The sequence below is a fragment of the Carettochelys insculpta genome, chromosome 4 (assembly GCF_033958435.1).
Source record: "Carettochelys insculpta isolate YL-2023 chromosome 4, ASM3395843v1, whole genome shotgun sequence".
Taxonomy (NCBI): domain Eukaryota; kingdom Metazoa; phylum Chordata; order Testudines; family Carettochelyidae; genus Carettochelys; species Carettochelys insculpta.
The window spans coordinates 117,260,075-117,285,545 of record NC_134140.1 but is presented as its reverse complement, the minus strand read 5'-3'; the positions used below and the strand labels follow the sequence as shown (position 1 = coordinate 117,285,545).

At 39.1% G+C, this 25,471-nt stretch overlaps 1 protein-coding gene across 4 annotated transcripts in view; it reads left to right on the top strand.

The window, feature by feature from the left end:
* PDLIM5 (PDZ and LIM domain 5) overlaps window positions 1-22,100 on the top strand; it is a 207,657-nt gene extending 185,557 nt beyond the window's left edge. For all 4 annotated transcript variants that reach the window (XM_074993582.1, XM_074993583.1, XM_074993584.1 and 1 more), the window contains 5 exons: window positions 3,280-3,454; window positions 10,120-10,300; window positions 12,857-12,977; window positions 16,967-17,082; window positions 17,970-22,100. In XM_074993582.1, the coding sequence (XP_074849683.1) occupies window positions 3,280-3,454; window positions 10,120-10,300; window positions 12,857-12,977; window positions 16,967-17,082; window positions 17,970-18,059 (683 nt within the window). In that variant the 3' untranslated portion in view covers window positions 18,060-22,100. The remainder of the gene's footprint in view (window positions 1-3,279; window positions 3,455-10,119; window positions 10,301-12,856; window positions 12,978-16,966; window positions 17,083-17,969) is intronic.
* Window positions 22,101-25,471: the final 3,371 nt, after the last annotated feature.

The following is a 25,471-nucleotide window of genomic DNA, read 5'->3' as shown; positions in this document are numbered from 1 at the left end:
AAAGGGTTGGTAAACCTATACCCCCCTCGGAAACCGCTTCCACCTTCGTGGAACTTGGACCTGGTGCTTAACGTGCTAATGGGACCACCGTTCGAGCCCTTGGCCACAGTTTCCCTCCGCCTCCTTACGATAAAGACGACCTTTCTTCTCGCAATTACGTCAGCTCGCAGGGTGAGCGAGCTTGCGGCAGTTATGGCAACGCCACCCTGCACTGTTTTTTCCAAGGAGGCGGTAACCATACGGCTGCATCCAGCCTTTGTTCCCAAGGTTTCTTAGGAGTTTCACATTAACGAACCTATTGTTTTACCCTCGTTTTATCCAAAGCCTCATAACTCTAACAAAGAGGCGCACCTACATCTCCTGGACGTGAGGAGGGCGCTAGCCTTCTATGTAGACAGGACCAAGTCCTTCCGGAAAACGGATAGACTCCTAGTCTCTCTCGCTCCCAAATCGAAAGGAGAAGGTCTCTCTTCGCAGAGACTCTCGAAGCACATCGTATCCTGCATTAAAATGTGCTACGAACTCAAAAAGACTCCTTTACTGGCCACTCCCAGGGCTCATTCCACTAGGGCGGTGGCGGCATCAACAGCCTTTTTCAAGGGCGTTGCGCTAAAAGACATTTGCAGAGCGGCGACCTGGTCATCCTATGACACCTTCGCCAAACATTACGCCCTTCACAGGGTATTCCAAGAGGATACCCGTCTCTCGACAGCGGTCCTCTCGGGGACAAGCTGCACATAATCCGATTACCCACCTCCTATCTTGGGTTACTGCTGGGTAGTCACCTATTGTGGAGCACCCACGGGGACACTCGAAGAAGAAAGACAGGTTACTCACCGTAGTAACGGTGGTTCTTCGAGATGTGTCCCCGTAGGTGCTCCCTACCCACCCATCCTCCCCGCTTCGGATCTCTGTTTAGTGTTTTGCAGGAGCATCCGAGGCGGTTGGTCAAGGAACTGGCGGGGACCGGATCGCGCACGTGGCCAGGAGCGTGCAAGGGAGCGGCGCACACCGGCGCATGCGCGGTCCAGCAGAAACTGCTTGGAAGATCCAATCTCCAGCGCCGGGCGAGCCCGACACCTATTGTGGAGCACCCACGGGGGGACATCTCGAAGAACCACCGTTACTACGGTGAGTAACCTGTCTTTTCAGCTAAATCTGCTCATCAGATGGAATGTAATTCCCAGTTTGAGGAAATAATGCTACACCAACTTGCATTGTGCTAGCGTGCTGAATGCGAAGGGCAATCATGACAGCAAGAGGAGCAAGATAATAGTATTGGTTGTATAATCTTTTCCATCTAAACTCCATAGAGTGGATGTGTGACATGAGCATTTTTGGGATGGGAGATAATAGCTCAGCGGTTTGACCATTGGCTTTGTAAGCCCAAGGTTGTGAGTTCAGTCCTTGAGCGGAGCCTTTCAAGGGTATGGGCAGGTTAGATTTCTTACACCCAATTGTTCACCCAGTCTGTCTGCTGTCACATGTCCAGCCATCCTAAAGAAATAGGGTACAGAGTTGCCAACTAGGGTATGCAGCAGCCCTCTCACTTTTCATCTTCAGAGTGAGAGCAGAGATGTCAGGAGGCAAGGAACAATGAAGTCAGTGTTGCCAACTCACACTTTTATCACAAGACTCCACAGCACGTGGCCAGTTTCTGGAGGTAAACTATGATGTGAGAATCTCAGCTTTCATATTTTTAGAAACTATCCTAGTTTCAGAAATGTATTAAAACTTGGTGCTAGCACAACTTTAAAGTTCAGAGACCAGAAAGCAAAGTAAATAAATCCCAAGTTTTAATTTCTTGAAATCATGATACGTTAAGAAAATAATACACTCATAACATTTGAGGGCAGAAGATAGGGGAAAAGGAGGGATGAGTAATGCTTCAGTTTATCATATTGAATGATCGAGGTCAATGTTTTAATTTGGAAGTGTATTTTGTTGTGACAGTGTGTTTTAAGAACCTTTGCTCACTGCATACTCTCTTATTTTATCAGTATAATGCTTTAGGAACATAAAAACGGTTATGCTCGGTCAGATCAAAGTTCCTCGAGCATAGTATCATGTCTTCTGACAGTGGCAAATGACAGGGGCTCCAGAGGGAATAAGTAGAACAGATAACCATCATGTGAATCACCCCCTAGCTTCTGGGAAACAGAGGCTAGATACACCATTCCTGCCCAGCCTAGCTAATTGGTGGACCTATTCCTCCATGAATTCATCTAGCTCTTTTTTGAACCCTGGTAGTTTTGATCTTCAGAACAGTCCTCTGGCAAGGAGTTTCACCAGTTGACTTTGTATTGTGTGCAAAAATACTCCCTTTGTTTTGTTTTAAACCTGTTGCCTAATAATTCCATTTGGAGACCCCTAGCTCTTTTGTGAGGAGGAGGAGTAAATGATACTTCCTTATTTGTTTATTTGTTTATTTATTTATTTGTCTATTTATTTATATCCACACAAGTCATGATTTTATAGTCTTCTGTCATATCCCATGTTTAGTCATCTCTTTTCCCAGCTGAAACGGCCAGGGCCTTTTAATCTCTCCTCATATGGAAAGCATTCCATAACCGACTTCCACCTCCACCCCTGCGGTCATTTTTGTTGGCCTTTTCTGAATCTTTCCCAGATAGCTAGCTGGAGACAGGGTGACCACATCTGCACACAGTATTCACGATGTGAGCATACCGTGAATTTATGTAGTGGCAATATATTTTCTGTCTTCTTATCTGTCCTTTTTTAATGATGTCCAACACTCTAGTTTTTGACTGCCACTGCATATGGAGTGGATGTTTTCAGGGAACCGTCCACAATGACTCTTAAGATCTTTTTCTTGAGTTGTAAGGTGCATGTCATGCTGTTTCGTCACTGCTCATATATTTGTGGCCTTCAGCCTGAACTTTCCAAAGCACGGTCAGATTTTTACTTTCTGTAACCTGATTCCTCCACTATATCCAATTTTGTCCACATCTTTCCCACTTAATTGAAAATCATTATGTATTTCCCAGCCCTTGTAACCTGGTAGATAACAGTAATGTTGGTTTGGTGGTTTTTGTGGCTAGTCACCTGCCAGATTGTGTTAAAAAGGTAAACTCAATCCATCATATTACCTGTTACTAGATTTTTTTTCCAGCATCATGCATGTACTGTGCACATTTTACACATACAGATTCAAGTATTGAACTGAGCTCTGTTCACTTGAATACCTGTGTAGCTTTCTTGACATGGATACAGTATCGACACAGTCTTGAAAGTAGTCTTTATGCTATTTTTTCATAGCTCCTGCAAGTGGACGGACATCAAACAATATTGCACCATCTGGTGCAGCTGCATCAACTGACAGGTCTATGATACAACCACAACTAACAGAACAAGACACGTTGGTGCAGAGAGCAGAGTATATTCCAGCAGGAAATCGTACACCTATGTGTGCCCACTGTAACCAGGTCATTAGGTTCGTATTCTTTTAATAATTGTGTTTATCTCAGAATCTTTCTGGCCATATAGTCTTGTTTTTAATTATTTGGGCTACGTTTCAGTATAATACAGTTTGGTATTGTATAGCAGTTTCATGCATGAAATCCACATAATTCATTTAAAAATGAGTCTGAACTTGGTGATACAGGAAGCACATGGAGAAGCTGTCATGTGTTCTCAGTTGTTGTAGATGCTTTTAGAACCTGTTTTACTGAAAATGGGAATGTTGACTGGGACGTGGCAAAAGTAAACCTAAACCAAATAAATGAGTTCTGACTAAATCAAACATTGTCAGCCCCAGAAGACTTAAGTTGAAAGGCAAATATGAGATAATATGGAAATCAAATGAGGAATAACTTATTTTGAATGATACTTGGTAAACCAGAGCAATTAAAGGAAGAGGAAACATAAGCTGCCCTCAGACATAAGAAATATCACAAGTTTAATTAGGGCTACAGTTGTAGGATTGGTTTTTTCCAGTGTCAGATCTTAAAATCGGCCCACTCAGAATCTAGGGATAATCATTATGCACCTGATTATCAGTACCCAGTGATGTTGAGTTCTGTAATATGGATGGAAAGAAATTTCACTGTGACAGATTTTGTGACTGCGCTTAAGCAAAATAAATTCCATTCACATCAGTGATGTAATAATAGGTAATATAATATAGTTAGTGATTTCTGTGAATTAGCTCAAGAGTTTCTCACCAAGGCTATGTTTAGAATGCAGGTGCTAGTTCGAGGTATTCCGAAATTGCAACTCTGCAGCTTTTCCATGCACTCAAAATAGAAATGCTGTTTCGAGTGCGGTATTCTGGTCCCACTACCCCTTGTTGTGAGAGGCATAACAGAACTTTTGAAATAGCCAATTATTCTGAACTTTGGTGCCATTTGGACTGCACCAAGTTCTGAATAGAGTATTTCAAAATAATTTTCACAATTTGTGGTGCACAAATTGCATAAATTATTTTGAAAAAAAGATGAAGTCTAAACATAGCCCAAAAGGGCAATAAATGGCAAAAGGACTTGTGTGAGTTTTGGGTGTGTGTGTAAGTTTCCTAAGAGCTAGGTTATGGTCTTGGATTTAAAAAAAAAAAAAATAATGCGTGGCATTCAAAAATATCTGTTACTTGTCTGGGCTACTTAAACTCATAAATCCATGGGAAAATAATTTACCACCACAGTGAGTCTATTACAGGTCTCCGTCTATTTTGACTTCATAATTTCTTAACAATATTTTGAAGCTGAAGAAGCAAATGCAGTTGTAAATACCCTATCATCTTCAGTGCAGTTGAGCCAACAGGCTGCCTTGGTCAGAATTTGGATTCTTTTTCTGAAAAACAAATTTTGAAGAATTACCTCTACTTCATATATTTAAATTTCAAAATATAATATGAAATCAACTTCTCTTTCAGAGTCTGCTGACTGAACTGCACTTCTATATCATGGTTTGGGAGCTGAGTCAAAAGATCTGAGACAGATCTGCAGTCATATGGGCCGTTTCTACATAGGCCACTTCCCGAAAATTTTTGGGAAGAAGGGGCCTCCGGAAGAAGGACTTCCTTCCAGAAACCTCCCCCAGGGCCGCATTTCTACACGATGTTTTGAAGTCCGGAAGAACGGTCTTCCAGACTTCAAATCACGTGTCGTTATGCTAATAAGGCATGGGGAATTTTCATCCATGCTTCATTAGCATCTTTCACTCCGTGTATTAGCATGCCACTTACGAAGGAATTGGCCTGTGTAGAAATGGCCCTGATGTGTGTAACTGAATTGAATTCAACTAGTTTGACCTCTTTTCTTTCCATTCTGATATCTTCCTATTAGATCATTTAACATTAGACTTCAATTGTTCAGAGGTAAAATGTTTCTTCATCATTTTTGTTTCAGAATCCAGGCATTAAAATGAGTAATGTGAAAATCCTCTTGTCACAACGATGAATCATATAGGTATACATACGCCAATTTCAAACATGGATAGGCATTCATTCCTATTCAAATTTTATGCTGCTGTATAAAAACATAAGGTTGTTATTGAAAACACGTGCTCACAAGTTTTATGGGTGCACTTAAAAAGGATGTATTGAAAAATTTAGCCTTTATAATCATGTTTTTCCTGCATCATTTAACCCTTTTTCTTACCTATCCAGTCAAAATCTCTAAGTGGATCAATACATAATAGATTATATGCAGACAGCAAGCATGCCGGTCAGTCTTCCACAGCTGTGGTTACTTTGTTTTTAAGAAGAACTACTATTATCTCTTATCTGAAAAGCTGCTGATCTCTTTAATTGTTGCTTGTTCAGCAGAGGTTATTCTTGCTTTATCTATGCCAGCGGCTCTCACACTGTAATCCAGAGAACCAGATAGTCATAAGGTGATATTTCACCTTGTTTCCAGCTGCTAAACATCATTAAATGGAGTTAAACAGATATTAAAGACTTTCCTAATATTACAGAGCTTGCTGTCTTATTGGAGCAGGGACTGTCCTACAATGTGAATATGCAACTCACCTGGGCTTTGGTGTATGATTAAGACACCTAGGTACTACTGCAATAGAAATAAGTAAAATAATTCATATTTAACAAGTTGCTGTAGTTACCACATAGATGATGGAAGGATCATAAATGGAATGGGAGATGAGCTACATAACTGAACTGGAGAATGTGTGGGCTCTGAAACCAGCTGATAAGATGTAGTTCACAAAATGAAAAAACACCCTGATCAACAGTTCTTTTACCATTACCTACTGAAGATTTTGTGTGGCTGATACATCCTTAATCAATCATAGCATAGGTAACAGAGCTGGCAGGGCTATGCAGCTTAGTTTTGGACCACATTTTGGCCAGGCCAAACTTAATTTGTGCTGTGACCCAGAATGCTGGATTTTTCACTAGTGCTTATTATTTCTTGTATAAATCCCATGTATTCTGGTGGAAGAATTAGTCCCTATGACATTGGCTTAAACAACCTTCTTGGTGTGATAAAAATATGGGAGTTGCAGTTGAATTTGAATACCATATTCAGTTTTAATCTTACTGCTAATGGGATTTATTTGAATTAGAAGAAAAGTGGGCCATTCGTGCTTTCAAGGCACGTAGGAACAACAGAGTAGTTGTACCGCATGATATATCAGTCTGAGCACTATTTATCTGCCTTTCACCAGTGAGCTGTATATCAATTCAGATTAGAAAACCAACCTTTCATATCTTTAAATGCAGAGTTCTTAAGAACAAGGAAAATTTCATGTCAAGCTCAGCTGACAGTACAGTAATCAGTATGCTGAGTTCATCTAGCATTCTCACGCTTCACTGGTTTTGGAAGATTGTGATAGCTTTTGGAGTTCAGGTTTTAGCATAATTACAGTTCATGCCCTTAGTGGCAGCATTACCTATGAAAAGGTAGGAGCAGGATCAAGTGACATTCCATTGTACACCTGTTTTGCAGCCAAAATACACTGTAGACTTGGTTACTTTACACTAAGGCATAGAGTAACCATGGTTTGTCCACTCAAAAAAAATTGAGACATCTTACAACTTTTTAATTTATTCTCTTAATTATTGATTTATCTTTCAGACTTCAACATTTTCCAAGGGCTCATTACATAAACTTTTCTTTCTTTGCATAAAAGTATCCAAACCAAACACAATCTATATTTTCTGTTTAAAATACCTATATATAATATTTGTCATGAAGCCCTGGCAGAGTTTTAATTGATGGCTTCCATCAACTTGTGTAACTCAGGAAGTTTCTTGACACCAAGATACTGAACTGGCTGTCACCCGGAAATTCAAATTTGTATTCCTGTGGTCTCCACTTACACTATATTTTCATGTCTGTAAGGGTGACAAAAGATTTATTCCAAAGATCTCTTTTCACAGAGTTCAATGATTTTGAAGGGTCAAGAGGCAAAATGAAGAGTACTGTTTTGCCTGGTTTCTTATGTATATGAAGATACATATCATACTTGTGGGTTTGCCAGTGACTGGAAAAGAAGAAACATTTATTTTTTTAACTGCCATTCTGTTAACTATCAAGCAGTTGACCTGCTGAGCGGATGTAAAAATCATTCCAGTCTCCCCACCACTAAATTCCTCTGTTGGCTTGACAGTACGGTAACATCCAGATACTCAAATGAACACAGCTGGTGCACCCCATGAATAGACTGGCATCATTGTGTCTAGTCACTGTGTCCAAAGTATTAAATTGTGCTCATTTTCTGGGAAGTATTTACTGTTTCTTTTATATTGCTTATATATATACACATTAAATATGAGCAATATTAGACTGGCTGCATAATTTGCACATGCAGTGGGTTTTTTGTCAGGTGCCAGAAGAGTAATTATTTGGCTGAGCATGTGTTTCTACCTCCAACTATAGCCTAAACAGTCATGTTTGAAAATTGGGCCTGAAGCTCTTAGACCTATATGGGACTCACTCAAAGCAAACTGTGGTTTGTAGCATTGCCCTTGATTTCGTGATGGCGTGTTTGATGATTTTGTAATATTACTGAGAAAATTTGACCTCTTCCCATGGTAAGTCACTTTTAGGTCCAGTAATAAATTAATACCTTTCATTTTTGCAAGCTCTCAGTTGGATTAAAGTGTTTCATCAAAAACACGCAAAGGTGAGGCACATTTCCAAAATTCTGACTATCACATCTTTGTCCGCTCTGCAATGATCTTTTTTCTGTCCTTCAGGATCTTTTTTTGAAAGTTGTGAGAGTGATTAAACTTTTAACTTGTTTAAATAGTGACCCAGCTAAAAGAACATTACAAATGTTTCTGAATATACGTGTATAGTGAGTATAAGAGTATGGATGGAAAAACTTGAATCCTAAGAGCCACAGTGCAGTGTGCTACCATATTTGTCTTGGGACTTTTGGGAGGGAAAACTGCCTAGATAGAAATTTTTTTACCGTTTCCTGTCCACCTGGATTCCAGCACACTGGAATGGTTAACCTAAAAATGTCAAAACTGTAAACTGTGGAGAGCTAAATATAACAGATGTTGAGGTTCCTCTCCTGCTTTTATTACAATACTTTCCTTCCAGTTTGCAACTTTTCAAGCCTATCATTTTAGTACAGGCAAACAGAAATTTGATCCTGCTGGAGCTAGAAGAACCTCTTCAGTGTCAGTCCTGTGTTAATGAATGCGTTAAATTAGCCTGTGCTGACACTGTGAGAAGAGAGCATTTTGTTGTACACAAGAACTTGTATTGTTTGATCTGTACATAACTGAAAGGGCATTGATGTAAAAAGGTGCTTGTAGGAAGGCTGAAGGGTATCAGGTTAGGTCAGTGTTTGTGCTATTCAGGCATCCACAAGGGAGTCTGGAGTTTGACTACACTAATTCTGTCTTCCAGGTTCAGAAACAATTTTCTAAAAACATTGTTTCCACTACTTTGTCTAGTGGTCTAATAGTCAGGCAATAGCTTTGTAAATGAAATGAATTCTGTTCCTTTTCAAGAGGATCCATAAGCCATATCAAATATATTTTACTCCCATTTCCTTTGCTCTCCTGTTCCTGTTCTATCTAGGAAACAAATAAACAAGGGAAATTAAAAGAATTATCCACAAATTCTTTTGATGAATTTCCACCTTTCTGCTGTCCATTTGTCTTCCAATCCTGCAGAAACCCACCCTAGCAAGATGGTTGCAAGAATTCTTCCCCATCATTCTCCCTACCTTCCCTAATTACATTTTTGTTTTACACACACACACACACACAATTCCTTAATGCCTTCTAATATTTGGAATCATGGTTCTAGTTTACGTGGTGGAGAGGACTGTTTGGTTGATTGCAGAAACTACAGGTATGCTAAGAGATAGATGAGATGGAAACACAAAGTTTGTTCCAGGCATAAATTTTCTCTATGTTTGAATATGGATTGAACTTAGTCTCAGATCAAAAGCCTATTTTTGCTAAAACAAATGTGTATATCAATGTTAGTGTTTGTTATTGAAATTAACTTTAAATATGTTTCAAAATTAACAAAAACGTAACTGTGGGAGAGATTAAGTATAATTGGGCAAAATTTAGTTTGCTTGTAGACTGGGTTATTTCATACAAAAGCCTAATTGCTTTACCCAGATGAATATTTTACAGAGGTGTTTTTCACATTTTGCAAAATGTTCTTGACATAATTGGTTGCTGCAGAACGATGCTCTCTCTTACCTGGGGTGGTTAATCATGACGACAGTCTTTACAGGATAAGGAAATGTATTGTATATTTGTCTTTTGAAATGCTGATCTTATCTGGTTGTCTTTGTGGAGTCAAATCGGTTTCAAGATTGATAACCTTGATACAGATGTGCACTGATAGAAATAGTTTGGCTCATAAAGAGACATTATAGTATCCTTTTTTTCTAGCAAGCACTTCAGTGTTGTGGCTTTTTATAACAGAGTTCAAAATAAAAGTTATTAGTATTTATTGTGACCAAAGATTATTCCAGGCATTACAATGAAATGAGTACAGACTTGCTCTGTGGTTTGTTGGAGATTGGTGTAGGTGAGAGATGTCAACCAGCAAAGATGTATTTTGTACTGTGTCACATGGGTAATTTGGATGATCATTTACAGTTGTCAGTGTTGCTCCCCAAGTTGCACTGCCTTAGTAATCTAGTCCCTTCTCCTTGAACCAGGGGACCTTTCTTGGTGGCTTTGGGGAAATCTTGGCATCCAGAGGAGTTTAACTGTGCTCACTGCAGAGCCTCTATGGCTTACATTGGGTTTGTAGAAGAGAAGGGGTCTCTCTACTGTGAGATGTGCTATGAGAAGTTCTTTGCCCCTGAATGCTCTCGGTGCCAGAGGAAGATACTTGGAGTAAGTAATCAAACTGTGTGTTCACAGTCTAAATTAGAATTTCTTTTAAAGATGAATGTTAACCACAACCTTTTTCTCTTTCTTGTAATGTGAATAATTCCTTTTTTTGCAAATTAAACTTCTTTTTAATTTAACTTGCAGGGCATTTCCCATGTCCCTTCTAGAACTCTGAAATCCTCTTTTCTTAGCTAATTTTGCCTGCTGCAGATTCACTCTGTAACACCACTACAGTTCTTGTCATACACATAAGAATATAGGATGCAGTTCTGTATTTTGGTTCCATGTCAGCAATGAATATTACCAGTTTAATCTCTAGCATTGTCTGAGGACAGATGTTGCAGCCTCCCCGTGGCCAGAAACCTGGGCCCTAGGCATTTCTTCTGGCTGTGTCTCTTCAGAGTTTCTTGTCTCTCTCCAGGTTGCCTATTGGTAACTGCTGGTGTTCTTCAGTTGTCTGAAGTAAAAGGATATTTTATTGGTGGTTTTTCCACAGAACTAAAGAAATAATTGTAAAATTTGTAAAAATGGTTATGCCTAGCTGAGTACTACAGAATGGCTACATCTACACTAGCCCCAAACTTCGAAATGGCCATTCAAATGGCCATTTTGAAGTTTACTAATGAAGCACTGAAATGCATATTCAGCGCTTCATTAGCATGCGGGCGGCCACGGCGCTTCGAAATTGACGCAGCTCGCCGCCGTGCGGCTCGTCCAGACAGGCTCCTTTTCAAAAGGACCCTGCCTGCTTCGAAGTCCCCTTATTCCCATGAGCAGATGGGAGTAAGGGGACTTCGAAGTAGGTGGGGTCCTTTCCAAAAGGAGCCCCGTCGGGATGAGCCGCATCAATTTCAAAGTGCCGTGGCCGCCCACATGCTAATGAAGCGCTGAATATGCATTTTAGCGCTTCATTAGTAAACTTCGAAATGGCCATTTACATGGCCATTTCGAAGTTTGGGGCTAGTGTAGACACGGCCAATATGTCATTTGTCTGTCACTAAGTGTAAGATATTGTGTTGAGATGTTCCCAATAGAGTGGTAGGTAGAAAAGCCCTTGCTCTTCTCACTGCCTAATGTTTCCAGTTCCAACCCTATAATTCAGAAAGTTTGGTCCATTCCCCAGTGTAGCGGGAAACATACAAGGGCAACCTGAAACTTGGATTATTAAAGCCATGAGATGTATTACCTTATGTTTGAAAACTGAACAAAGTTGTCATAATTTCATTTACAATGTCCTCTGATTATCTTTTGCTCTCTTCACGAATATTAATTTATATTTGTCTGAAAACAGTGGGACTATTCACCTGGTAAGGTACTACTCAATGGGCTTGTCTACGCTAGCCCCTTCCTTCGAAGGGGCATGTAAACAAGCCTGAGTGGTGAATAGCAATGAGGTGCTGCACTGCATATGGAGCAGCTCTTTAGCCTAATTCCTGCTGCATGAATTTCAAACTTGCTAACTTTGAAGCACCAGCAAACCACATAGCCATGGGCACTTCAAAGTACTGTGCAACTTTGAAGTGCATTTACTTTCAAGCTTTTTGGGCGTGTGGGCACTTTGAAGTGCCCACAGCTACGTGGCTTGCCAGTGCTTCAAAGTTTGCAACTTCGAAGTTCACACAGTGAGAATTAGCCTGTTGAGGTGCTGCAATGCATTACTATTCTCTGCTCAGGCTGATCACCATGCCTCCTTCGAAGAAGGGGACTAATGTAGACCCAACCAGTGTGAATAAGGGTGACAGAATTGTTCTCAAAATCTAGCAGGGGGCTGCAGTACTGCTAAGCTTTTGAACCTCAGGTCTTCAGGGCTGTGTCTACACTTGCATTCCTCTTTCAAAAGAAGCTTGCAAATGAGAATCAAAAATGGAAATGGGTCACAGATTTACATATCTGATGCCTCATTTTCATATTCTCCTTTTTAAGGAGCTTCTTTCGAAAGAAAAAAAGCATATGGATACGGCTCTTCCAAAAGTAAACTCTATCTTCGAATGATGGAGTTCTTTCAAAGATGGGGTTTATTTTCCAAAGAGCTGTGTCTGCACTGTTTTTTTTTCTTTTGAAATGAGACTATGCATATGAGGTACCAGATATGGAAATCTGCACCTCATTTGAATGCATCTTTCTAAAGAGGAATGCAAATGTAGACGCACATACTTGTAGACACAAGTATGCCTGGAAAGCTGGAGTAACCAGGCTGATACCGACTTTTGTTTTTTTTAATTTTTTGGTGGGGGAGGGCAAGTCCTTTGGCAATTGTCTTTTAATTTTTGACAACTGCCAGAGACTTGAAATAAAATGTTGAAAGCATTGAGATGATGATTTAAACAGCTCTTCATCCCAGATAAAGAGAATCTCTCATATTTATAATAAAATGCAGCAGTTTATAAGGCTGAATGTTAGCAAAAACTTACATTTATGTAAATTTACTTAATATCCTCAAGTAAGATTTCAGAAAAAGCATGTAAATGAAGTGTGTTTTTTTAAACAGAACAGCACATGAGCACCTCATTCACTCATATCAAAATCATTTATTAATATCCCTTTTTCTTATCCCACCAGGAAGTAATCAATGCTTTGAAACAAACTTGGCATGTTTCCTGTTTTGTGTGTGTGGCCTGCAATAATCCCATTCGCAATAATGTCTTCCACTTGGAAGATGGGGATCCCTATTGTGAAACAGGTGAGCAGAAACTAAATAACCAATGTTTTCAGGAAAACAAAACAAAAACCCATTGCACTTTGACAGAAGAAACTCTCCAAAAAAAGTCATTATAACAATTTATTTATTTCAGTTTACACAGCAAAATAGCACCTTTGATTTTGGGGCTGGATTTTTGTCACAATGAAGTCAGTCGGAACTGTGCCACTGAGTTCAATGGGAATGGGTTCTTTGTTGTACTTTCATTGAGCTGCTGTTTTGATAAGTTCCCAGATGTTGGTATAGAATCTAGACGTTCTAAAGAGATTTTAATGTTTATTTAGTGAGGATCAGTATATTTAATTCACTTAAAATAGGGGTTAAATGAGCATACTATGTGAAGAAGTGTCTTTCTATGGGCAGGTCCACACCAGTCAGGTAAGTCAATTGTAAATATGCAGTTTTAGCTATGGCAATTGCGTATCTAGAATTAACTTATCTGCAATCGACTTATCTGGCCATATTCAAAGAGGGAGGTCGACAAGAGATTTTCTCCCTTCAACCTCCCTTACTCCTTGCAGTATTGAGGAGCATAGGGTTGACTACCAATCTCAGATAGTTAAGTTTTGCATGTCTCTACCTGGTAGGCAAAATCAGACTCTGGAAGAGAGACTCTGACTGCATAGTCTAGACATACCCTTGCAGTATTCCTACAGAAGGCCATAATACTACTACTGGTAATAAGTGATGTGCACAGGAGGAAGTGTTTTGCAGGATCAGGAGTAACATCTGTATAACACAAGCTTAAGATCAAAAGCCTGGTAGAAGTAAAAACACAGTGATTGGAGTGCAGCTCTTAAAAATCTAAAGACCAATATTAATCTCCTTTGAACTTCCTTTTTCACATTTCAGCCAAACCATTTCCTTGAAGGGTGAATAATTTCATTTATTTTGTTTGCTTTCCTAGTTTGTGTAAAACTTTCCATGGAGACTCCCCCTTTAGGAAAGTAATGGCTGGTATTTATTATTAAACTTCTCAATATGTGAAATGAAAGAAATCATCAGTGTGGTGTGTTTTATTTTTCTTGTGCGGTATTTAAACCCACCTAAGAAATTTAATTATTGGGACATTTTCATGGTTTCTCCCACTGTAATGTACAGTGTGATTTCACTAACAGGAGCGTTTTGGTGAGTAGCTTGGGCAGGAGAGAATGAAGAGACCTGGGGTGAAATTTTGTCTCCACTCAACTAATGACAATACTCTCATTGATTTCATTGGAGTCAGCACTGCACCTCTTGTTGGTGGCAGAGCTGTTCAGAATGATGCAGAAACAGTGGCAAATAATGAAGGGGTGATACAGGTCAGTGTGGCAGAAGATCATCAAAAATCCTGCTGTCAGGATTGATTTGATGATCTGGAAGAGAAGGCAGTATTGGGAAGTAGAAAACTACACACTAGTCTCCTAGCCTATGTCTACACTATGAGACAAATTTGAATTAAAGCAGTTAGCACAATTGTACCAAGTGACCGTCTTCCCATTAGCTCAATATAGGGAGCACTAATATCTATACCATAATATTGTTGGAACCAGGTGGTTGAAGTGTCAAGTTTGAATTGAATAGTTTGAATGAAGGCTAGTGTGGAAGCACCATGTCTTTGAATCTAATTCATTAGTCTCCAGAGGCTGACTGGTGCTGCTGCACCTGGCTCCCAGCTTCCTGCCAATCATGGGAGCCAGGAAACTGACCACCACAGCAGCCCTGGTCAGTTTCCGAGCTCATTCAAGTGATGCAGAGCTGGGAAACTCAGGGCACTGCTTTACGTGGCTCCTGGCTCCCTGCCACTTGCGGGAGCCAGGAAACTGACCACCACAGCAGCCTTGGTCAGTTTCCCAGCTCCTGCAAGTGGTGGGAATCTGGGAAATTAATGGCGCTGCTGCACCTGGTTCCCAGCTCCCTGCCACTTGCAGTACATTATGAACTTGCAGAATATAGAGAACTTGGAGATACTTCAGTGTGAGGAACCCTCCGTAGAAGAATCTGTTTTACCACCACTTCTGGGCATAAAATTTCCTTTTCCATTTTGCTTTTGCTCCTGAAAAAGAAAAGCCTGCAACATCTTGATACTACGAGCAAGAGCCAAGTTAAACAGGGCTTTGACTATTTTAAGCATGACAGATGTATTGAAGCAATATGATTGTGACATCAGGTTTGCAGCCAGGATGTACAGGTCCATGGAGATGGAGAGTCTAATAGTTCATGTTTTTTACCAACTTCCCCACTACCCCCACCTCCCCAAACACAAGGACATTACTACTTCTTCCCAGCATCAAGGTCTGGAACTAATTCAAATGATACTCCGTTGCCATTGTCAGAGAGAAAAGGGCTTTACTTCTCCAATATGTTTCTGTTCACATCCTGCTTTTAAGTATCATGTTTTCACCCAGAGTTCTAGAGGATCCACAGTATAGCGCTGCTCACATGGGAAGAGGCACCTGTTGGTGCTGAGTTCTCCAACAAGCATTAGAAAGACTCAACAAGTCCATGTTGCCTAGGAGAGAAACAAAATGTACTTCTTGCCACTCCTTCCCATACTCCCTAAGTGCAGGCCTGAGACATCTGTTCCCCTGCCGTGCCACAGCCTTACTGAAAGGATGCAATCTGAAGTTCCATTACACCTGTCACTTTGTTTGTGATTCATCAAAAGGAAATTAAGTGTTCTAGGACACAGCACACCATGGTTCAGTGGTCCAAAACCATTAAAGCTACCTCCCTGTTCTTGTTTTGGGCATGAAAATTTACCTTTTTCCTTATGCTGGGCTGTTTTGGAGTGGGAAGTAAGAACAGGTCTGACATGAAAGGAAAAGGTAAACTAATTCTGGGTGAAATTTGGCCCCATGCAGCTGAGCAACACCATATGGGATGTAAAGATGCATAGCGCTTGAGAAGGGCATCCACATACTGGGTGCGTTTCTCTCTTTGAGAGGGGACTTTCAGAGGCAATACCGACCTTCTTTGTTTTGTTTTGAGGTGGTTTTTTTTTTTTTTTTCCTCTGTTTAATGCACACAACAAAAATACAACGGGATCCAAACTTACAGAGAGAAGAGTCTGGGAAAAATCTCAATTGTTTTTTAAAAAAACACCTGCTCAATATGAGCAAACCACAATGGGTGGAGAAACTTAAACCGAAACTAGTTTGGTCAAGAGTATTGGTCTTTGTTTAGGGAAGAAAGCTAGAGAGGAAATGTGTGTACATTAAGTGTGAGTGGTGGTTGTATTGAAATGTAAGTTAAAGCTACTCATTTAACAAGGAAATACACCTGGTGCTGAGGGCCAATGTGAGGCTTATAGTCCACTCAAAGTCTCAAAATAGGAATTGGGTTGGACTTAAGTAGGGCATAAACCAGGGCAAGTACTGGCCCACAGGCTGGATTTAGTCTACCAAAGCTAGCCACTGGTAGGCCCCCACCTCTATATTTACCTTTCCCTCCACAGGTATTGAGTAATCGCAGCTCTTGTTGGCCGTGGATTACAGTTTTTAGCCAATGGGAATGGTGGATAGCAATGTCCCAGTGTACACTGCTCCCATGGGCTGTAAACAGTAATCTGTGGCCAACAAGAGCAGTGACTGGCTGATATCTGCAGAAGTCCAGGTAAATATTGTGGCAGTGGCCCATCAGGGAATAACCCTGGTGTGCCACCACTTTTTCATTATTCTGGCCCTGTGCATGGAAGAAACACCACTCTTAACACACACTATTGGTCTTGAAGTGAAAACACAGAAGGAAGAAAACAGAGATGAAGAAGAAGAGCTTGGAAAATAGAAAGGGAAAGAAGTGAGCATGAGCTCGTGATAGGAGAGGGTTATCTCCTGTCTCTCAGGCCACTGTTCAGTATCTCCACCTCCTGAATGCTGATTCCTGGAACTTGGCAGATAACAACAAGCACAGTGCCCTCCCCTGAGAGACAAAATTATTTTGAAGGGAAATCTTTGCATTTCCATTCATGTGTCATACTCTCTATGGTACAGATTACTACACCCTCTTTGGTACCATGTGTTATGGCTGTGAATTCCCCATTGAAGCTGGAGACAGGTTTCTTGAAGCCCTGGGCCACACCTGGCATGACACCTGCTTTGTGTGCTCGGTAAGTAAAGTTATTCTGCCTTTTTAATTAGCAGCAGTGCTTGTGCTAACCTGAGCAATGTGGGTGTAAAAGCTAAAATGTCACTTAATCCTCCTAACCCAAACAAAAAGCACTTTCACACTTGTTTGCTATTGTGGAATTTTGGCACTCCTAGAGATGATTTGGCCTGGATCATGGCCACTCATGCTACCATTTAACCCTTAATGTTGACCTTCCTTGGCTATAGCACTAAAAGTTCACAAAAGAAGATGTCATGTTTCTAAAATATCAAGAATATTGTTTGCATTCACAGTTTCCTATATAAAGGAGGGGTTTTTAACGCAGACATAGAAGTTTACAACTCAGTTCTTCTACATTCTCATCTAGCAGTATCCCCAGGATAGATCATCACTTATTGTCTAAAAATTGAGTGCAGTTGTCATATTTTGTTTAATGTTCTGCTTTGTACTGTGTTGATCATTTAAATATTGAAATTTCTGCTTCAGTTAAATTAACGTTTAGGATTTTTACTTGAATAGTGTCACAAATAAATTTTGATGTCCCTTCACGGTATTCCAGAGATGAATATATTGAGACGATATGACAAATATGTTGTAGCTGAAGTAAAAGCACATCTCTATAATCTTTGCTTGTATTGTAGGAACAGGAAAAGAAACAGTAATCATTGTCCCAATTCTACTCTGAGTGGAGTCATTCAGAAAGTTCCCTCCACTTAAATGGGAACTGCTTTAGACTAATGCTGGCAATTTTTTAATATCCCAGCTAAAAGCATGTTCCTAAGCAATGAATAATGATCCTTATCCCATTATCTTGTCCATCAGTAATGTGTTTATTATTTCACATTCATAATAATTCACTGCATGATTTTTTTTCCAATCCTATTTCAGGTATGCTGTGACAGTTTGGAGGGTCAGACATTCTTCTCCAAAAAGGATAAGCCACTGTGCAAGAAACATGCTCATTCAATGAACTTCTGAATCATATGGCCACATGTTTTTAACAAACATAAGGAATGGAGAAGGTTGAATTTCATCAGCTGTCCATTTTCAGTGGGCTAATAAAATATTTATGTAAGATTTTAGGCAATGGAAAAAATGGGAAATTCTGGCTTTTTTTGCATTATTTATCAGTGAACATTTATCGTTGAACGTTTTCAAATCAGTACAGGTAGAAGCATGATCTGTATACCAAGATTAAATTATTGGGTGTACAAATACACATTTTGCCGCATATAACCATATTGATCTCGTGATTTTTATGGCCATAGTTTTTGTTTAAATATTAGAAATGAGTCATAGATTTAAAAGCCTGATCAAATGAACCTTGCTTTTGCTGGTATTCTGGAGAGAAAAAAAGAGTGTAGTTGGCATCAGATATATGCATCACTTTATAAGAATGAATTCCATTTTTTAAAAATGGGATGCAATCATAGATGAGAACTGGGGACAGTTAGATTATAATTAACAATGTATATGGGATGGGATGGAATCTCAGCTGTTGGAAAACAGGAAGCTAAAAGATGTCATGTGAGCCATTAGAGGAAAATAGGGGGTGCTGCTCTTCACAATGTAGTGCATACCATCAAAATGCAAGCCAACAAAAGTCAGGGTGTGAAATTGCATTGATGAGAAATAGTTCATCAGACCTTAAACTTAAGATTTTCCAAAGTGCCTAGAAGGAGAGGGAGAAGAAATTGTTGTCAAAGATGTTCTTGTGTCTAGAATGTGAGACTTCCAAGGATAACATGGGAACATTCTGAAGTGCAGTTAAGGATGTTTTCCCCAATATAATTTTTATCCTGTAGCTCACAAATGTATGCAATTGTTCATTTGTTGTTTATTATAGTGTTTCTCAACCTGTTTGTATAAAGTACCCTTTTTTTCACAAAAAACAAAAAAAGTATTCCCAGTACCTACAATTTTCATACATATCTTTGTTTCTACCATTGCAACACATTTGTTTAAACAATTAATCATAACTGGTTGGTTGGAAGAAATTGCCTATAGGCAATAAAATTGCCATTGTACTTGTAACTGTGCAAAAAGGAGAAATAAAAAAATTAGATGAACATAAAATAAGTCAAATTTTTTTATTCAATAAAAATGGTTGAGAAGCACTGAGTTAATGTACCCTCTAGAGGAGCTCTGCATACCTTCAGGGATATCCCTGATTGAGAACCACTGATTTATTTATACTGAAAACTTATTGGCCTACTCATCTGCTATAATCTTACTAGTTGAACTCCCTCTCTTTCTCTCTCTCCCTCCCCCCATTAGATAGTTGAGTTAAGCAGTTCAGCCTCTTTTCAATGTTGAAAGAAAACAGACAACTGCTACAACAGCTAGGTTTATATTCCAAACTGCCAGAATTTGTCAGCATCTTCTGTGATTTGATGTGAAATTAACCCCAGTGCAGAGAGCAAGCACATGGTATACGTCCCAGCTAAATCCCACTTAAATTTTGAAAGTAGAACTTGCATAGGTAGACGAGAGGATTTGACCCTCTGCACCGGGTGGATTTCACTCCATGAGTGAGAGTTACCCCACAGAGGAATGGGGTTCAGATTAGACTTCTGCTGGAGTTCAGTCACCTGCTAATTAGAAGGGGTCGTTACAGCAGGCTTTGGTAGTTATGCCATTAGACATCTTAATTAATCATTTCCTGTTGAGAACTGACATTAAGGAAGTTTATCCATGGCAATGTGAAGAAAGTCAAATAAAAGAAACTGGCACATCCGTTTGTTTGCCATGCTTCAGTAAAGAAACATTTGTATCGAATGTGTATAAAAGAGCAACTATTTTATTGAAATATAAAGGTAAGAAAAGTGTGTTCGGATTAGTTCATTGTGAGAGGACTTGGGGTTGTTAGAGTTCACTTCTAATTGTGGTGAAGTGTATTCAGTAGAACTACCCTTTGTCTTTCAGTTGTGTGGAGACAATATTGTAAAGAAGTTTAAAATATTTACGGTTTTCTAGATCAGTGGTTTTCAACTGGTGTGCTGCGACACACTGATGTGGCATGAGAAGTGTCCAAATGTGCCATGAAATTTCATCAGTTTCCCCTGCCTGTGGCTCTTTGCTTTCCATGCCCAAATGGGCTAGCAGGGAGCCTCCCCCCACCGCCCTGGGCATGTGAGATTGGGTGGGAGCCCACTGGAGCTGGAGCACAGTTTAAATACCTTGTCCTGGTTCCAACAGGCTGGTGGGAAGGGGAGCCTGTTCCTTGGAGATGCCTCCACTCCCCAGCCTGGTTACATTATTATGCAACATCCGGTTTAGCTTGCATGTGCTACTATGTTGCAGACCTCTTCAGTAAGACCATAACATTAAATGTAAACAAATGTGACACTTACCAGCAATTGATTCAGCTGAAAACAGTGGGTGTGCCCTGAAACTGTTTGTCTCGTGGAAGTGCACCGTCTTACTGAAAAAGTTGGGAACCACTCCTCCAGTTATTTGTGGGTTGGACTAAAATACCAGAGTGGGAAGCAGGTTAGGCAAATTTTAAGGCTCAGAAAATAATTTTAGTAGGAGGATTGAGATTGCTTTTGAAACTAAACTGAGGCTGAAATAAAAACTTCCGGTAGAGATACACATTACATGCTTAGGAAGTGGATGGATATGGATATGTTTAAAATGTACTGTAGTTTCTGCATGTGAAAAAGTCTGTATTTTAGAGGGGGAGAGTTGAAAAACATCTCACTTAGATCCATAATATTTTATACATTTTTGCCTGCTTAGAATTATGCTGCAATTAACTCACATTAAACATTTACTTTAGTGATTATTTTCTTAACCCTCCCCCACCTTGTTGACCAGGATTTGGGATTTCCCAGCTGCTAAGAAATTCTAGACCTGCAGGCTGGAAGGGGCTAAGACTGCTGCTTTATGTGGCAGTTTTATCCTCTAACTTCTGCTCTGTTTGTATTATTAATGCATGCGCATGCACACACTTCAAACCTAAAGTCACTGTTAAGTAGTACTAAAGGATGAAAGCAAGTTATGTAAACAAGCACACACAAAAAGGAATTATATAACAAATAATGTTTTTAATAGGTGAGATTCTAGTAGGGCACTTTATAAGAATGTTGTATCTCTCACTGAATATTTATTATTTTAGTTAGGAATATTCCATACTGGTATCTTTTTTATTTTAATTTTAAGGAAGCTTTGCTTTTTCATTTCCAGAATCTTTAGGAGTTTTTTGTTTGTTTGTTTGTTTGTTTTTTGTTTTACTAGAGGCTTGATGTAGTTCAATTGGCAACTTGACAGCTTCCAAAAGGTGGTTTGGTTTTTTTTTTGTGCCTACTCCCCACCCCCAGTGTTCAGCTTTCGAACAAATTTTAGAATGGTTTAGGTTCATTCCTGCCTTCTATAACAAGAGCAGAAAACTATGTTATAATTTGGAAAAATCATTACCTGTGCTCTTTTCATGCATGCTCTGTAAGTGATTTCTCAAAATATGTTTGTTGGAGGGCAGGACTGAATTTAAATGGTTTGAGGTGGAAGTGAGTTTAGGGGTGTATAAACTGAACTATAATGGCAGACTTTTACAAATTTAGTTGTGTCAAGTATACATCTTCATCTGTATCTATAATGAATGCTTAATAGAACTTTATCACAGTTTTAAAGGCAAATACTTGGGTGGTGGATGCACTATATGTTGAATCATTCAGTAGTCATTACTTGCTGTGCTTGCTGGAATAGCAGCATTTCCTATTGATGTGAGTGGCTTTGCAAACAGCAGTAAAAGGAAAATACTTTGATTCATGAGTTACAGTTGCTCAAACTTCGGTTGTTTTGCCTTGTTTTTGCAGGGGGTTGGGGCAAAGGAAGCCTCATGATTTGCTTGCTCCCTTCCTTTATTGCTTTGGCTTCTATGCTTATTTTTGTGTGCAAATTTCAGAAGACAAAACTTCATTCATGTTTTCAGTTTTGATTCTGGATAAAAATGTATGAAAAACAGCGAGTAAACGATATCATCATGTACACACATTAATAAACAAATTTGGAGTTATACTTATTTTTATGGTTTTTTTGGTGGTCAGAGTTTAAGGTCACACAAGTAAAGCAGAACTGTAGCCCAGAACAATATTACAACCCATCGTCCTATTAATTAAGCTTTCTTTATTTCAAACATATTGGGCTGACGACAATATTTGGCAGCATATTTGCAAGTCGGCATGTTTGGCATTTTTCCCTAGGTCGAAGCTTTTCATAGCAATACAATCTCCTGTGACGAGCATTATCTGATACTGTATTTAGCCTTGGTACAAAGCATTCTCTGCTTTCACCTAGGGATACTTAACCATCTACTGTAACATGGTCAATTACTTCATGATAAAGCAACCTCATAAGAGTCTCATGAGCTGGATAGCTCTTAAATAGGCAAATGCACTGTTGTTTTCTTCCTTTATTTGTACAAGCAGAAAAAATACTGCACATGGCTATATAAAACTCAGAGGTGACTTTACAGGAATTTTGTCTCTGCTGCAGTGTTTAGACTGTGAATCAGACAAATGCAAGTCTATTTGCAAACTATATTAAACTCCAGAAGCCAAACTCTTAAAGGCATCAAGTCTACATTTGACATTTTAATGAGAGAGGTTTGGTTTCTATCAATCACAGCATCATTTAACATTGAAATGCACTGACAAAAATAAGAGATCTGTCATTCATTCATTAAGTAACTGTAATCTAGTGTAAGATTTATAGGCTAAAATCTCAACAGCTTGTTTTCACAATAAATCCTCTTTCATTGCTCAACCCAGAACAAGTCTCTCTGTCACTCAAAACTATTGCCAACCAATGCCCTGTTTAAGATCTTCAAAGGTTTCTCACAAAATTTCACATAAATCCTTTTACCAGCAAAGGCTTAATATAGGTTTGTGTTTTACTTTCTTGGGACATTGGCTAATTTCTTGTACTCAGACAAGATCTTGGTTATATCAGGAACACGTAGGGCCTAATTTATTATTAGCAGTCTGGCGTTAATTAGGGGGAATTACCAGAAATAGTTTGCTTGATGGAAATTTATTATAGAATCACACTTCACTGATGGCAAAATAGGAGTCACTGAAAGAATGCAGCTCCTACTCATAACCAACTAATTAATAGGGTGCCAAAATTCCTCTGAGAGGGGTTTGGTTCTAACTATGGGAACCTTACAGGGCAAATGGTTCCTTATGCAGTATTTAAAAGGGGAAAAGAGAGAGGAGGAGAAATTGCTGCCTAGCAGAGGTCTCAAAAGTGGCATGGCTTTTGATTGCAGTCATAAATGAAAGCATTGAATTCAATTCCTAGCCTTGTTCGAACACTTGTTCTCCCTTTTATGCGGACAGAAAAACAGCTGCAAATTTGTTATGTTGTTTGGTATTACTGAACTTGATTTTCAGTTTTGCTTGTGGATATCATACCTTGTAGATGAACTGAGAGTAGAACTTCAGAAATAACACACTATAGTACTGAATAATATTCACATTTAAAACTCTCCTTTTTATGTAATGACTTAAAACGTGAAGCTCAGAGTAAGAGGCAAATTTATATTAAGGAATGATATGTAAGGTATGTCTTCTACACTTGAATAAACACACAGATACAGCACATAAGGCTGTTTGGGAATTGAATAACACTGTCAATTATTAGCAAACACTGTGTGGTTCAGTGGAATTCACAGAGAACGAATAAGCTTTCTTTGCATCAGAACAGAATATTTATAATGCAGTGGAGTGCAGTCAAAACCTGGATTACTTTGTTATAAACAGAAGAATAAAAAGTCACAGTGAAATAAAAAATTGAAGCTGGCTGACCTGGAATAATTATTTGGATGATATTTTTGAAGAGCCAGAAGGGTCTAGGAGCACAGGTACCATTGCAAACAATCAAAACATATGCTTCAGATGTCTTAGGCATTTTGCTGTGTTAACACTAGTAAGTTCTTTCAAAACATCGCATGGAGTGTCTACACACAAAAAGTGTTCTTTCAATATTAAATTGAAAGAATGTGGCATGTGTAGATGCTCCTCAGGGCCCTTCTTTTGAAAGAACAGTACTCATGGCATCTGATTTTTTCAATCCCTGGCCTGTTCTTTTGAAAGAGTGGGGACTGTGTGGAAGCTGTCTTTTGAAAGAGCAGATCACTATTTGATCCACTTTTTTTTTTGTATGGATGCACTCTTTCAAAAGAAGTTCTTTCCAAAGAGATCTTCCAGAAGGGCTTCTTTTGAAAGATCTCTGTAGAGTAGATGTAGCCAAAAAGTAATGCCCTTTATCTTGTGTTTTAAAAGTCTTCTGCTGTATTATGAAACCAAGCACTGTTTTTTTGAGCTGCTTCCACAGTTCCCAAAGAAATGGGATTTTTTTTAAAAACACTCACACCTGTACTTTCCTACCTACTAGAAAGCCTCATTGTTTTTTTTATTTGTTTAAAATACTTCAGTAAAAGATAATCCCATCAGGTGTGTCTTTATTTTTCTTCCTAGTAAATGAATCAAATGTCAACTGTTCCTTTGGTAAATATAAATCTGAACTGAGGTTTAGTGACTCATTCATCAAAATGTCACATTTTTCTTGCCTTGAAGTTTCCATGTTTGATTCAGCCTTTCAAACATAAGTGGACATTACCTCCCATGTGAAGTCCCAAGTCCTCCTGAGGTATATCCAGCACCAGGAGAGCAAGACTGCGAGTTGGGTCAAATTTACTAATGGTATGCATTTTTTGCAATCTCAGTGAAGCAAATCACCTATGTAAATCACAAGTAACTCCATTGTTATGTTCAGTATTGTCATTATGTGTGATCAGAACTGCAACCTATTTTACTGTGGATCTTCAGCTAATGCTAACTGGAGATTTGCCCGTTTATGCTTGCTGAGGACCTGGCCCATTGTTTTTAATAGGATCCTCACTAACAAAATAAGTTTGCTTCAAAACTAGGTGACAAAATACAAAGAACTGAGTGTCATGATATGTGGAATGTCTTGCTCTGCTGTTTAAAGAATGCAAGACTTTTCATACAGTTTATTTAATCTCCTGAAACTTTGAAGTCTGGCTTTTGTAGACAGGCTCTACAACCATATAAATGAGCAGACAGTTTAAGTTAGTTGTGAGAAAAGCTTGTACATAACAGATTTAATGTAGCTATCATCGTGTTTTTGAGGATACCGATTCAGTGACATTTAACTTAGGTATCATATTCACAATCAGGTAAGTACCTAGCATTTATGTTTTATCATGTAGTTGAGGCCATTATCTGTGAAGACCAAGCAGCTGATCAAGTACTTGACATTAGGCTGTATAAAAAAAAGATCATTTTCAGCATTTATAATCTCTGACATGCAAATACGCTTCATCACCCATTCAGACTGTCCTGGTGGGTTTTTTTTACACAACC